Source organism: Chaetodon trifascialis, chromosome 12 (genome assembly GCF_039877785.1).
Source record: "Chaetodon trifascialis isolate fChaTrf1 chromosome 12, fChaTrf1.hap1, whole genome shotgun sequence".
In the NCBI taxonomy this organism is placed as follows: domain Eukaryota; kingdom Metazoa; phylum Chordata; class Actinopteri; order Chaetodontiformes; family Chaetodontidae; genus Chaetodon; species Chaetodon trifascialis.
The window spans coordinates 10,489,706-10,504,536 of record NC_092067.1 but is presented as its reverse complement, the minus strand read 5'-3'; the positions used below and the strand labels follow the sequence as shown (position 1 = coordinate 10,504,536).

The window sequence follows — 14,831 nt, the reverse complement described above, 5'->3', positions numbered from 1 at the left end:
ATAAAGACTCCAGACACCTGTGGCGTTGATGTGGTGGCGTTTTGATACAAAGGCTGATTTATCTGCGTGCAAAAGGAGAAAATATGCTGCATTTTAATTTTCCGTACGTTACTGAAACAGTTAACTCTTTACCCGGAAAGGGCGAAGTCTGCACAGCAACAAGCGCCATGATTGCGTTGCACCGTGCGTCTCAGCAGCTGGTGAGTGATTCTTTTGGTCCAGTAGTTGCATGTTACTATGCGCTTGCAAAATCTGTCACAGCCCTACTTCAGTACCTTGCCAACAGGAGCGACGCGAACGCGAGCCCTGTTTGTCGATAATTTGTCGCATTGGTTTGGTGAGACGGCGGTAATTTAGGGTTCATCTGAGCTAACCACTGCCTGCTCCTCTGTTATACAAAGCCAGGAGAAAATCGTTGGCTGTTGTCTGCGCCTATAAAGTTATTAACGATTTTGACTCGTATCCAGCCTGCTTTTTGCTAGTTTCTGAGCGCGACAGCTGGTTGCAGAAAGGCATCAAAAAGCAGGGATGCTGTTTAACGTTAGACGGGCAATCGGAGGCATTGGCACGGCTCCTGCCAACCTTTTACGCGGGCACAGCGATGCAAGTCGGTTTCACTTTCAGGATGATGGGAGTACTCCAGACACAGCTGGCACATGACTGCAAAATCTGTATCCTTTGCGATGCTTCAGCATTTTCGTATTTAATTTATTGCCTGTGTTGCCTTATGGGGCAGCGTCCCTCTGAGTGTGGCTGCGTATTGTGTAGCCTGTTTAATTAAGTGTTGATTTATTGGGTTTTCTTGACTTAAATGAAGCACCGATTTGACGCCTGGATAATGTGTTTACAGGGTGCCATGGAGCAGCTGGAAGAGGAGCTTACGTGCCCGATCTGCTGCGGGCTCTTCGAGGACCCGCGGGTTTTGCTGTGCTCGCATAGCTTTTGCAAGAAATGCTTGGAGGGACTCTTGGAAGGGAACCGAGGTCCCGTTTTCAGAGCACCTTTCAAGTGCCCCACATGCCGCAAGGAGACCCCTCACAACGGCGCAAACAGCCTGCAGATCAACTATTCTCTGCGTGGAATAGTGGAGAAGTACAGCAAAATAAAGGTTAATCCCAAGATGTCTATTTGTAAACAACACTGCGGCCAGCCTCTCAACATATTTTGCGCCACGGACTTGAAACTCATTTGTGGGTTTTGCGCAACAACAGATGACCACAAAGGGCATAAATTCTGCTCCTTGGAGGAGGCGTATGAACGAGAAAAGGAAGCATTTGAAGAGCTGCTTCACGGGGTGGAGAGCTGGCAGAGCGCAGACATCCTGTCCTGCCTGGAGACACTGCAAGCCAGCAAGAAAAAGGCGCTTCAGTCGGTGACCAAGGACGCGGAGAAGGTAACAGACTATTTCGACAAACTCATCAGTGCGCTGGAATGCAAAAAGAATGAGATCCTCTCCGATTTCGAAACACTGAAGCTGGTGGTGTTGCAAGCATACGACCCGGAGATCAGCAAGCTGAGCGCAGCGATGGAGGAGCACAGGCGGGCGCTCAGCATCGCCGAGTCTTTCAGGAGCGTCTCCGACCCCCTGTGCTTTCTGCAGCAGATGCAGGACTTTCGGGAGAAGTTGGGGGTCCTTAGGGAGACTCTGCTGCCCTCTCGCAAAGACATGGACGTCGGTCCCCTTGTGCGCAATTTCGATGTTAAAAAGTGGGACTCGCTGAGGCTCAGAGAGGTGGACAAGATATCAGTCCCCCACGAGAGTGGCTCCCACCGAGTGCGGGGCTCACGGATGGCGGCGCTTAGATGGATCACCCTTCTTCTTCTGAGTTTGTCCCTGCCGGCACTGCTCCTGCTGCAGCCACACAACCTTGCAGCCTACCTGCCTGCACAGATTGAACCGTTTCTGTCTGCAGTGTCCTCGCACCTTACCCACACTGGTGCGTACCTGCGGGACATGACTGACATGTACACGAGTTTACTGGGCGCAGGTCAGGAATGCATCGCAAACTTAATTGACTCCGCTGTCAATTTTATCGGCAGTTGCAAGTTGTTTTAATAATTAGACTGTGGCACATCTGCCACACACTCACAGCCACCAATTGCTATCCAAGTCACCCGTGAGATGCATTGAACTCGTGACGGATATGCACATGAATATATGGAAACACTTCTTTACCCAGGTTTTTTCTTTCTTTTTTTTTTTTTTTGCAGTGTCTTATCTTTTTGCACCCCCCCCCCCCCCCCCCCCCCAAAAAAACTCCAGCCTCAATGAAGCCATAGAATCAAACAGAATCAACCCTTAATCCTCAGAGGTTGTGTCGCACGTCTCCATCAGATAGACACTATCCCATATTTCTGTCCACGGATGTGCAATCTATTTTCTCTTTTTCTTGATAAGACAAATTTATACATGTCCAGGATCATCTTTCTAAATAAAACTGAGAAATCTAAGTCACCTCCATGTTTGTTTTCATTTAGTGCGACGGGCCAAATCAGCCAACTATTTAGGGTCACACGCTTTTCTATGAAGCAAGCGAACGAGTAAAAAGAGACATATAGTGCAATCCCTGGCCTCTTCCCCGCAGAGCGCGTCCGCACCACAGTGATGCTGCAACCTCTTCAAGGTTACAGACGTTGCATAACAGGGCCGTGTGAAATATTCACCAGGCTGCAGACGCAGTGCAAGAAGGGAAGAAAACACTGTCCTGTGACTGAGATGCTTTCATGAAACCGACAAAAGTGACAGCTGTATTCTTTCTATCAGTGATGGTAAAAACATGGGGAAGGGGACAGGCTTGTCAGGTGTGCTGGGCACTCACTATATCGCAACACAAGATTTATTTGCGGAGGTTCATGTGACTCATTCCTTGCATGACTCGTACAGTCTATAAAGGCAAACATCTGCAGGCTGTTACGTTAAAAGTACAGTGCAGGCCTTTTTTCTGCTATGCATGTGAATTTGTAGAAACCTGACGTGTGAGGGCAAAGTCAAGATGGTATTATGTGGGTAAATGCAAGTAATTAAAATGAATTTTAAATTCAGGGAAGCTCAGTGAGATATTTGGCTTTTGGCCAACAGTGATTTTTATTAAAATAGGTCAGAGCAAAAGGACAAACCATGAGTTGTGCATTGATCAGTTAGCCCTTTATTTATTAATTAACTGGTCTAGGAGGAGAGGCATTTTTGGAACAAGAAAAGAAAAATAACCCTAAAATCAGACCTCAAAGTGAATCCGTGATGTCAGCACTGACCATTTTTCAGGATGTACGTCATGGCACGCATGTACATATATATAGCCTTCTGTTGCCAGGCAAATATAGGATGAGAATAAATGTATCACTCTACATTAATATTTTAATTGTCACGGCACGCAAATTTAAATATAACCTGAAAACGTTAACTCGATCCAAATGGAGGAAAACTATGTGAATAACTGCATAACTAGGACTTTCCTGAAAAATGTCTTTAACCTGATGTCTACAGCCGGGTCGCGCGGTCAGCCCCTCTGTATCAAAGGAGGGTGTATGGTGAGGATGAATTCAAATAAACTGCAAGTCTCCATCGATTTCGTCAATCAAAATTACTAAATATCCACATAAGTGAATAAATATCCATTTAATAAGTGACAGGTTACTGTTACGCACTTTGACCTTTTCACTGTGGGCCAGCGTGTTCTGGTAGTCAACGGTGAAGACCTGTTTTATTAGTCCTGTGTTTACAGCACCATTTTCCATAGTATTTCCTAATGTTCATTTTATACACTAGTCAATTTTCACTTTTTTTCCTTTCCTTTAAAAAAAAAAAAAAAAAGCGGTTGTGAAATATAAAGCAGACGTGCTATTCTACAAATACACAGGTCATTAAAATAAGCACCGCCGATAAAAAAGAGAGCAGGTAAATGTGCATTAACTCACGGCAGTTTAAAGAAAAAAAAAGTGAAGCTTCAAAGGTTTAAGATTGAAAATTTGGGATTTCAGGCCGTACAGGACGGAACGACACGGGCAGCTTTTCTAAACATAAGTCAGGCATGCATTCAATTTAAATGACGGCACAAAAAAGGGTACAAGAATTTAATAATTTCCAAAATAAATGACTATGAATTACATTGACGTGGTTATATAAACGGCGCGCGCGCGCGCACACAAATGATATTTTTAAGTCCGTCTTCCAAAATAATACTTATTATACTCAATTTTGTATTCTTTTCAATTTAACCAAAACCATACACGCCTGAATGTTAGACGATATATCTTAGATGTGAATGAAAAAAATGAAGTCTTAGTGTTTAGGAAAAAAGGAATCCTAACATACGCACAAATCTGAATATTTTCTCTCTAATACTTTGCATAAATTTCACCTTTGCCAAATGCCCTAATTCCACTTTATTTACGCTAACTACGGAAACGAATGTAAGCATTCGGAATAACCATTAAAAAGGCCCATAAGGCCAAATGTAAGAAGACTGCTGCATGCGTTTGTTCAGTGGACAGCAAAGTATGAACGGGCCAGCACTATGACATTAGACCACGTTATCACAAAAGATCCATGATCACCAGAAAATATATTAGCAAGAAAGAAGTAATGTCACGACTTTGTGTATTTCGTTCAAAGCACTGGCCCGCATGGCTTTGTGCAAAAGTGGAACCACTCAGCCGGTTTCTTCAGTTTTCAAGATTTGTATTTTTTCGTATAAAGTCACATGAGTCCTGTGGTGCAAATTTTGTGAAATCCAGTTACCGTGGCGCCACTTTCCCAGCGGTCCGTGAGACATGAATTCAGTCATACTCATTGCACGAATGTGATTTGGGATTATGGTCATCGGACGTGCTGGTGCAGCAGAGATGGCCGCGTTACGCTCGCATCCGACACCACTTAAAATGGAGGTTTTTAGCCACGTTACGGCACATCGTGTCATTGGTTACAGCACTGCAGGGATATTTTAGTTATAATTCATCATCATAGGTTTTTAAACAAAAGCAATACACAATCTAACGACACAGAGCCAGCAAACATGGTAGACCGTCAGTTTAAATCAAGCAGAAAACTAAAATTGCCTATTTTTCAAAGACAAAGCATCTCGCCTTTTATAAACTGAATGCAGTTTGATATTTCAAAAATAAGCCTGTCCTATCTGCAGTGTAATGACTGTAATAGCTTTAATCCGCCGGCAATCTGTGTTCCGGCTCCTGCTGAACAGGCCGGACATCCCAGCAGTGCTGCAGCAAGGCCACGCAGGCCGCGAGGGCTTCATGGACCGCAGTGCGACTAAAACCATGTGAAGGATTCAGAGTCCGCGAAACACTTCAAGTATAACGAGAATGAAAGACCGGTGTCCTATGTGGAGAGCATTCTGTTAAACAGCAGCTTTAGCATGTCATGTTCAAAGCACATTACAGACAAAAGACAGTTTCAAATTTTATTTCTCCAGTGTGCAGACATATCAGTGAAATGTAAAAAGATGGTGTGTATACATTTTAACTTTTAAAACAAGTTAGTGTTGGAGGTTAACTCAAAAACTGTAAACAATGTACCTGGAAGCATCTCTGGAGCACTGGCTGTGAGCCACTGTTTGGCACCACCAGGGTGGTCTGAGTACACTCAGTGGTTGGTTTGGCCAATTGTGAGTGGTCAGCTTTGCTTCAGCAGCACGATCAATACTGGAGGTTTCAGCTAGAGTCTTAACTCCAATATTTACGTGCTGCTACAGTAAGGCAACCAGGAAATGAGAAAGGCAAACTCAACCAACTTTTTTTTTTCTTCTTTAAAAACATCAGAAAAACAACTGTCTCTGTGGCATTAATTCAGACGGTGGAGATTATGTGCAACCATTACAGTTCACAAGTCAACTTCAATCAATCAAATGTGCAACAGGTTGAAGAGCTGCACGGTGACAGGCAGGTTGTATATTCAGGCTTTACGGCGGCAGCACAGCATGGCCTGCATCTCAGTATAACCCACAAACCATTCCGTGCTGCTACAGCATCGCCAGAGCATCACTCATGGTCCCTCTGCTTCAGTCTTGCTATCTTCCACGTTATTTGCACACTCCATCCTTCAGACTTCTGGTCCAAACCACGCGTTCACAGACGGGTACAGACTTATCACCTATCATTTATCTACCTAAAGACGTTCAGATGATCAGCAGCATCTTCTGTCCACTCCTAAAGCAGGCAAGAAGGCTCACCACCTGAAACACACATAAGGACAAAGAGTTTAATGTTATTCTGAGGTCAGCGTCTCAAAATTGCAGTTAAGCAACAATGTGCATTATATGGCCAAAAGTATAAGTGCAACAGAGTGTTACACTCACGTGAAGCTTTTCAACATCTCATTTTAAAAGAATGGGGAATCACTCCTTTCATGTAACAGCCTCAACTGTTCTGGGAAAACTTTGCACGAGATTTTGAACCCTGGCTGTAGAGATTTGCACCATTGAGTCGCTATGTGAGGATGGGCATTGATGTTGGTTGTCTGATTGTATTTTTGTAGAAATAACACAGCTGTTTGACATGTTCAAAATATTATATTATTATATTAGTGCTATTGACAGGTGCACTATAGACACCTGAGTGTAAGGTGAGCATTTTTGTCTGAGATACAAGATTGTTTCCTGTCAGAGGGAGTGTGTTACCTCATTCAGTGGTTCACACTATTAGGTTTCAAAGATAACTACTGCTCCATTGTACTCAGCTAAGTGTGCACCCAACAGGAACTACTGCTCTTAACCAGAAAAAAAACTCAGGCAATTTATGTAATTACACATACATATGATAATTTCACTGTGGAAAAACAAATATCTGTTTTTTAAAAAAGGCACTTTAACCCTTTTAATGAAGCAAGAGAGTCAAGTTATTGGGGAGACTGCAAATACCAAGTTTGCACAAGTGACAAGAAATATGTCTGCTCAAGTGTCATTTAGCAAATCGCTGAAATCCGACCAACATCAGAGGTGTTGTTCAACAGCTGACCTCACATGAAGGAAAGCAATTCAAAGACAGCATTAGCCCATTGGAGGAGTCAATAAAGTACCATAAAAAGCAGCAGTTATAGCAATGTCAGCTTTTCTAGAAAGATGTATCCTGGTTAACATGACCAAAATATTTGAATCTCAAAGCAGAATCTCCTTTCAAAAAACCTACTTTCTCAGCAAAAGTCTTAAAGCAAACTTCATTCTAGTAATAATCCTGTAGGAGACTGGGTCCAACGGATGTGTTGCCACTAGAGGTCTCAATGGACCTGTGATAATGACCTTGGTCTGAAATGGACCAGATAGCCTGAACCTAATAACATCTCTAACTTACTTTCCTTACAAAAAGACACTGACAAGACGTGCAGTCCTCTCGCTTTCTCCCACTCACTCACACTCTCTCTCTCTCTCTCTCTCTCTCACACACACACACACACACACACACACAAAAACACATTCCAGTGAAGCTCAGAGAAAATGTCTTGGGAAAATTATTTATGGGAGTAAAAAAAAAAAAAAAAAAAAAAAAATTAAATAATTTCATTAATTTGCCTGAGAATGATAACAATGTGTGTCTTTTATTTTTCTGACCAAGTTATATTTTTGTTAGGTGGTAAAGAAACTGCAACCACAAATTTAAAAAAAAAAAAAAAAAAAAAGAAAGATTTGAGGATCACCTACACAAGCCTATTGCTTTCACCAGTTATACTGTCACACAAACTAACACAGAAGCTAAACACTGGGAAAATATGTCTGAATTTCATTGTTTCTTGCATTTATAAAGTTTTATAAAGCTGACTTAACTTTGGATATTTGGATGAAAAACCAAAAGGCATTTTTCAAAATGGTCCTTGCTCTTATTTACATGCAACAATAACATAATCGACCAGAAATAGAGCCACAAACTGTTCACTATTAAAGACTGCACATTTCAAGCATCAATGGACTGAAGTCTGTCTAGAACCCCTGTGGTATGCTTCTGAAAAATGGTGGGCAGTTACATTAACAGTGCAACTGCTGGAATAAAATTTCCAGCAAGTTATAATACACGTTATGCTGCTGAAAGTTTTCATCAACTTCACTTCCAGTGCCGTCATTACCTACATGTCTCTACGCTTGAAGGCTTCATCTTCTAAAAGCTTCTGTGATACCACCTCTGCTGTCTGGCAAAGGCTTTGTCACTGATGAGATTTGCACTCTTATGCCAATTAATACTATGCACAATGACAATAAAATACTTTTCAAAAAATCCTAAAATGCACATTGCATAATTACTTATAATACAGGATTTGACACATTTTTAGCTTTAAGGCAAAACACATAATTGTAGGTGATGGACATGAATGACAACCACTGTAATTTGTTAGGTGTGCAAAGGAAAAGAATACAGGTGCAAAAATGATGTCTACAGTCACACACACCTGACAGTGACAAGAGGGTGGGAACACAGCGAGGACCGTCGAGTGCGGGGCTCTAGTAAATTTATTTGAAGTGTGTGTGTATGTATGTGTGTGTGTGTGTGTGTGTGTGTGTGTGTGTGTGTGTGTGTGTGTGTAGGTGCCTGACCCTTTTAAAGTATGGATGATGACATATGGCCAACTTTAAAAAGGTCTCTGACAACCACAGCATAGACAATATTACAAACTAAATGAAGCAATTTCTTAACAAAACTCAGTTTACATCTAGTGCAAAATTAACATTTCCATTCTCTGGGAAATACACACTTCGCACACAATTTGCAAAGCCATTGCAAAATTTGTACAAAATTTACACCTTCTAAACAACAAATTATTATTTAAAAAAATTAATGTTACTTGATAATTGATGCTGTTAAATTGGTACAGTCCACTTTGTAGGGAACGTTTAGTTTTGAGTTTAGAATACTGCACAAGGCCACAAAAAGCCAACTAATTATACTCAAGACATTTGATACATCACACACCACAAGTTATACTGTGGTGAATTTACAACTTCACATCAGGGGGGTATAATTGTCAGATTTGTGGGGCATGTCAAAATCTCCTTGTATTAGCCCTGGGGTAATAGGGTCCATATCCCTGCCAAAGAAGAGGGCATAACAACAACTACTGGAAGCAGTGCCTAATAAAGTTATGTGAGCAACAACAACAACAACAACAAATAATTATTAAAAAAAATAAATAAATAAAAAATCAATTCATAGTTTGTTAGATAAAACTTCCACACTGGCTGGTTTCAGCTCTTCTGGGATTTGCAGCATTTCATATCTTTCTAAAACTAAATCACCTGTTTTAGCTGTTAAGATAAAATAAGAAATTTGAAAACATGAATGGACTTGCTGAAAGTTGCAGGTGGTGTTTGTCATAATTTCAAACATTTGAATAATGAATTAATAATAAATAAACAAAAATTTGCAGTATGCTGCATGTGGTGTAAGCATACTGTGTATCTACATGAAGCAAGGAGGAAAAACATGGGAAACACACAACATACACCAACTTCACATACCCATAATTTGCCCAATCATTTCCTTATCTTCCATGTCATGTGCACATGTTATTTTTTAGCCAATTCATGAAACAACTGCTTTAGCCTTTCCAACCTTATAAATTTCTTAACAAAAATGCACAAAGGAACTAATCAGGTAAGCTTTTTATTTTTCTTTTGAGAATTTCTTTACAGGTCTAGGTGGAATTATTCACATCAATGACTCTAACCTCTCCCCATTTTCCTCCCTCTCCTTTTAGGAAGCATGCCCAGACATGTCACCTTCACTGCTCAGCCTTTTTAACCCCTTCCTACAACATTTGCTCCTCATACAATGGCCTCAAAGAGTCACCTGACCCCAAGGTTGAAGGTCAAGTAACCTCCTACACCACATCGGGTACAGGGATGTGGACATGACAACTCATCACCTCCCCAGAAGTGATCTGGGCCGGCCTCTTCTGGTCTGTGTTACACCGTCTTCTGCCTGTATAAGCACAAACTAAAGGGAGATCTACAATGACATAGCAAACTGTGGGGGAGGGGAAAAACAAAACAAAACAAAAACTGAATGGCAATCACATTTATCCACAACAATAGATCTATGCAAATTGGAGTATCTCATTGTGTTCATGAAGCATTCTATCTTTAGCCATCGAGACATGGAAGGAAACTCCTCCAAGTTAAATATCTGCAGACAAGTACACCTAGTTTGAAAGCACCACCAATTTAAAAACATTGCTGATCGATACTGGCTTCAGAATATATTTAGCCACCAATCCAGAATACAATGATGGCAAACGTAGCCACACTGTTTCTTTTCATTTTGGCATGAAAGCAACATACATCCATACACAATTACAAATCCATGACTTAAAAATTTTAAGCCAGATAAACACCAGGTAACAGGCTAGCCAAATCATTGTTGTTTTGTGTTTGGCAAACCAAGTAGACAGTACAAATATGCTATGTTCACTGTGCCACAACTTTATAAGGTGGAATAAAATGTTTCATCAGCTGCTGGGACAGGATGAGATACCAATGCTAGTAAATGCAAATACAAAACCAATTCATCCATAATAATAAAGCAACCAACTGTGATGACACATCAATAATAGTAAAAACAAATATCACCTTTTACCAAAAAAACTTCTGACAGGGCGTGTAAGTGTAAAAGCTATCCAGGAGGTGATGAATCGTTTTATTGTTCATTGCAGACCAGGGATGCTACCTATAAAGACCTCCTCTGTTCCATACAAACACAAGTACTGTAATGGTAATGGTATGTGTTAATCCTAGAAAAACCTGTTACATTTGCTCACCCAGCAAAACATGTCCAGCATAGCACAGGCAGAGTTACTGGGATTCCCTGGAAGCTACAGTACTGTCTTGTCAAATGAATTACACAGAACTCCAGACACGTGGAAACACATACCTGGGATCAACAAGAGAATAAACCTATTTCACAGGACAATACTGGCAGATATGTGAGAGTGACGTCTAAGTCATTCTTGCACTCTACAGGTATACGCAACCCCTCCATTTACAGTCAGGTGTAAGTGTGACAGATGGACTCTTCACACTTCAGGTAAACAATCTATACCAGTGACTAAAATTATGTGGAACACTGGATTGGAAATTAAGTTTTGATTTGATTAAATACATGAAAAGCATGATGTAACCTATGTCTAAAACTGGATTGGTGAAAGCGCAACAATCATCTAGCATGTAAAGTAATGTTTATTATGATTCACTGTACTGTTTTTAATTATTTAGTGAGAGCAGGTCTCACAACAGGACAGTGCAAGTCTTTGAAGGTTTAATAATAGTTCAAAGACATTTTAAACACTTTCATTGAAGGGGTGGACCACAGTATATGGCTCCCCCATAACCAACAGCAGTGTGTGTCATCTAAACACAGCAGTGTGTCCACAATGTGTCTGGTCAAATATTTAATCTTAACACAATTGTTGTACCTGCCACTACTGTATAAACAATACATTTTAATTCAAAGTTGCACATTCCTCAACAAAATCATTTCTGCTCTTTCCAGTTATTTACTACTTAATTTCAACCATCTCAAACTTCCTCCTACTGCCATGAAAGCCAGAGCAGCAATAAACAGGATACAGACAAAGCAGTACACTGTGATGCAATTTCAAAAGTACGACCTGAGGACATGATTTACACTTGACCAAAAGCAAGAAACTAATATAAAAAAAAAAATGAAAAGACAAAGGCAACAAGTTTTGAGAACTACCACAACCTTTAACGTGACGACCACAGCTTGTTTCATTACACGTCTTACAGAACCACCAGTAAGGCTGAAATTAGGATCTTAGTCAGTGTGTATGTTGTATGAACATGCACACATAAGCAAGAGGGGCAAAAGAGGAAGCAAAGTGTGAGAGCTGAATGGCACACCCATACACTCATGCACCAATTACACAAACACACAGACTATACTTGTTTTTTTTTTTTGTTTGGTTTTTTTTTTGTACATATTCCAGCTGCAATGCCTAGGTTGACTTCAGATACAAACATTACTCTGGGTCACAGTGTAAACAATGTGTGTTAAATACACATTGCAACCAAAATTTTTCCTACTAAAAATAATGAGGCTTTCCAAAGGCTTCATGTTTTGTTGTTAACACTGTCGACTCAGTTCACATGCTACCTTTTTTTTTTTTTTTAAATAAATAAATAAATGAATGAAAGTGTATTATGACTCCTTTGTATGTCAGGGCCCAAACTTAAATTAATTACAAGCAAATACAGGCATTAATAATTTCACTGATGATTTCACCACATTCTTTGCAAGGTTTGACCTACCTGCCACTGTTAAGGTGGTTACAATGACACACCAACAGATCAACATTAGCTGCAGCCCAAAATCCAAAATTATGTATGCGGATATTACTGTTAAAAATGCATCAAATTAAGTGTTTTATACAAACTTTTAAAACTGACCAGACAAGGCATTGTTGGTTGCACTGTGTGTGAACATATCTGGTCTCTCTGCACTCAAGCACAGCACCTGACTGGGGGCAGAGGCTGAGGGGTTACCTGCTTATTAACACAAAAGTACACAAACCAGGCACCAATATTTCACAATCATAAAAATATTTCCAATTGAACTTGCTTACAAGTTAATACTTTGGACTAATCTAGCACCCTCAAGTGAAAAAAAGGCTGGTGCAGCAGAAATGAAAACACCACGTGTGTATGGTCAGAGGAGGCATACTCTTGCTATGTCAGATCTTACTGCCGGTGCTGTTGCAGGTTATCATATTACTACCTAAAATGTAATTATCAAGCAGAGACTTCACCAACACTGTAACAGTTGACATATTTGTTTTAAACATGCTATCCACATCCATAAGAACTTCTGTCACTACATCAAACAATAACAATGGAGTCTGCAACTTTTTGAGTGCAGCTACAGGGGCACAAAAGATCAGATTTTTTAGAGAAGTGACTGTTTGAAAAATTACTAGCATTTTAAGCGGCTAATATTCCACCTAAACATACCAATGTTTGCAGCAAATGATCTTACTTTAGCAGGTCAAAAAATTCCACTAACTTCTTCAACTTAACCGGATTTAATGAACATGTGGTGGAGTATACACAAACTATGACAGCAGTAACTGACAATTATTTAATAACGTTAATGCCACCTCCATAAACTCAGTTTAATATTTTCACCATTTTACTGAAACAGGTGCAAGCTCCAGTGCACTACAGAGTTGCATGCATTAGCTACTGTATGCAAAAATCAAAGCTAATGCAAAACGTGCTTGTAAGAAGCATGCAAGGACCTGGCACCCTGCTGCCAGTGCTATCAGCCTTAATTTTATGGATAAATACAACATGCAAAATAAACAGACACTTATTTTCACAAAAGATCACATCCAAACTTAAGGTTTTGTATATCTAAATTATTCTAGAACTTAAATTATGTTTGCAAGAGAAATGACTGATGCACATAAAATAATTTGACAACTTCTATTTCATGCTGCTAAGGCACAGAACTGAAACCAAAGCCAGCTTTTGGAAAATAACCAATAAGACCCGTGAAAACCTGTCCCCATCACTGCAAATTTGAATACTATAAAGTTTGTGCTGAGTGGTGCAGAAAGAAGGAAGAGAAGGGTGGGGGTTCTCTGCAGCCTGGCTACAACACATGTGAGCAAGTACAAGAAGAGAGGCACAGTTTCACCAGGAAATGGGGGTGGGAGCCCATTTTGCCGGAGGGGTCTGAGAAGACAGAATGATGAGTCACAGAATGTCATGCTAACAGTCTGAAACAGCACAACGGAGCTCTGCAAGGAGAGTGAAAAGGCAAATACCAGAGAACGGAGGGGAGACATAGACCTGTAGCATTTTAAGGAGGTAAACTGTAAAAACAACAGAAATAAAAACTGTTAAAATACACCAGTGCTAATTTGACAATTGCATACATGTAGTGTAAACAGTACTGGAATGCCTCATCAGAAGAATATGAGCACAATATTTACACCTATTTCACTGTAGTACATACACATTCTAAAACTAGGTAACCGCTGTGTAAAAGTTTATATATTACTAAGATTAGTGGTCATAAGTTTCCTCTTTGACATGGTGCTACCTCGTCTTTTCTACAGATTAGATCTGACTAATTCAAATCTGTAGTTTTCATAAAACAAAAACATCAGCAATAAGCACACACACACACACACACACACACACACACACAAACACACACACACTCAGTAGACATTGTAGAGCTGATGGCAAAAAATCATCAGGTAAATAATCACTAACGCTGCCTCAACTGAAACATTAAGTACTGTCTCTAACGTGTATTTTAGCCATTTTCCATTTTAATAAACACACTAACACTATGAATCACAACTTTCTTGTGATTTGATCTGATTTTTTTTAGATCTACACTCTATCAAGCATTCAGTAATATCTTTATCCATTTAAGGTATTAGAGCAATTTTACTTCCCATCTTTAAAACTGCTATCTGACCGAAACCACACAAAGACTAGGAGACAGTTTGAACTATTACCATAAAATAAGCAGGCAGATGTACTTAGTTTGTCATTATAGTATGCATACACACATAAACCTGAGTATCAACATCCAAGATGTTGTGAATTTCTCCCATGAAAACAATTACATATTTAAATTTGAATAATTACATTTTCCATACACTACCCATACTATCTGGGGGCATGAAAAATATTTCAAAACACATCCAAACTTGGTGTAGGTGTTTTTTTTTTTTTTTCCACTGTGGATTAATTTATCAAAAAGCAGTTATTAATCCAACAGATCAATACATATTTTTTTTTACATTACATGTGCATGTCATAATGGAGCATGAAAACACCACCACACAAATACGATGGAAA

The 14,831-nt window shown here is 40.0% G+C and overlaps 1 protein-coding gene across 1 annotated transcript; it reads left to right on the top strand.

The window, feature by feature from the left end:
- The first annotated feature begins 201 nt into the window (after positions 1 to 201).
- trim13 (tripartite motif containing 13) lies at positions 202 to 3,788 on the top strand. Its single transcript, XM_070975559.1, has one exon. The coding sequence runs from the start codon at positions 812 to 814 to the stop codon at positions 2,054 to 2,056; it is 1,245 nt and encodes a 414-aa protein (XP_070831660.1). The 5' UTR covers positions 202 to 811; the 3' UTR covers positions 2,057 to 3,788.
- The last annotated feature ends 11,043 nt before the right edge of the window (positions 3,789 to 14,831 follow it).

Excerpts from the sequence above, each read along its gene's own strand:
- trim13 (XM_070975559.1), top strand. The coding sequence starts at position 812 with ATGAAGCACCGATTTGACGCCTGGATAATGTGTTTACAGGGTGCCATG.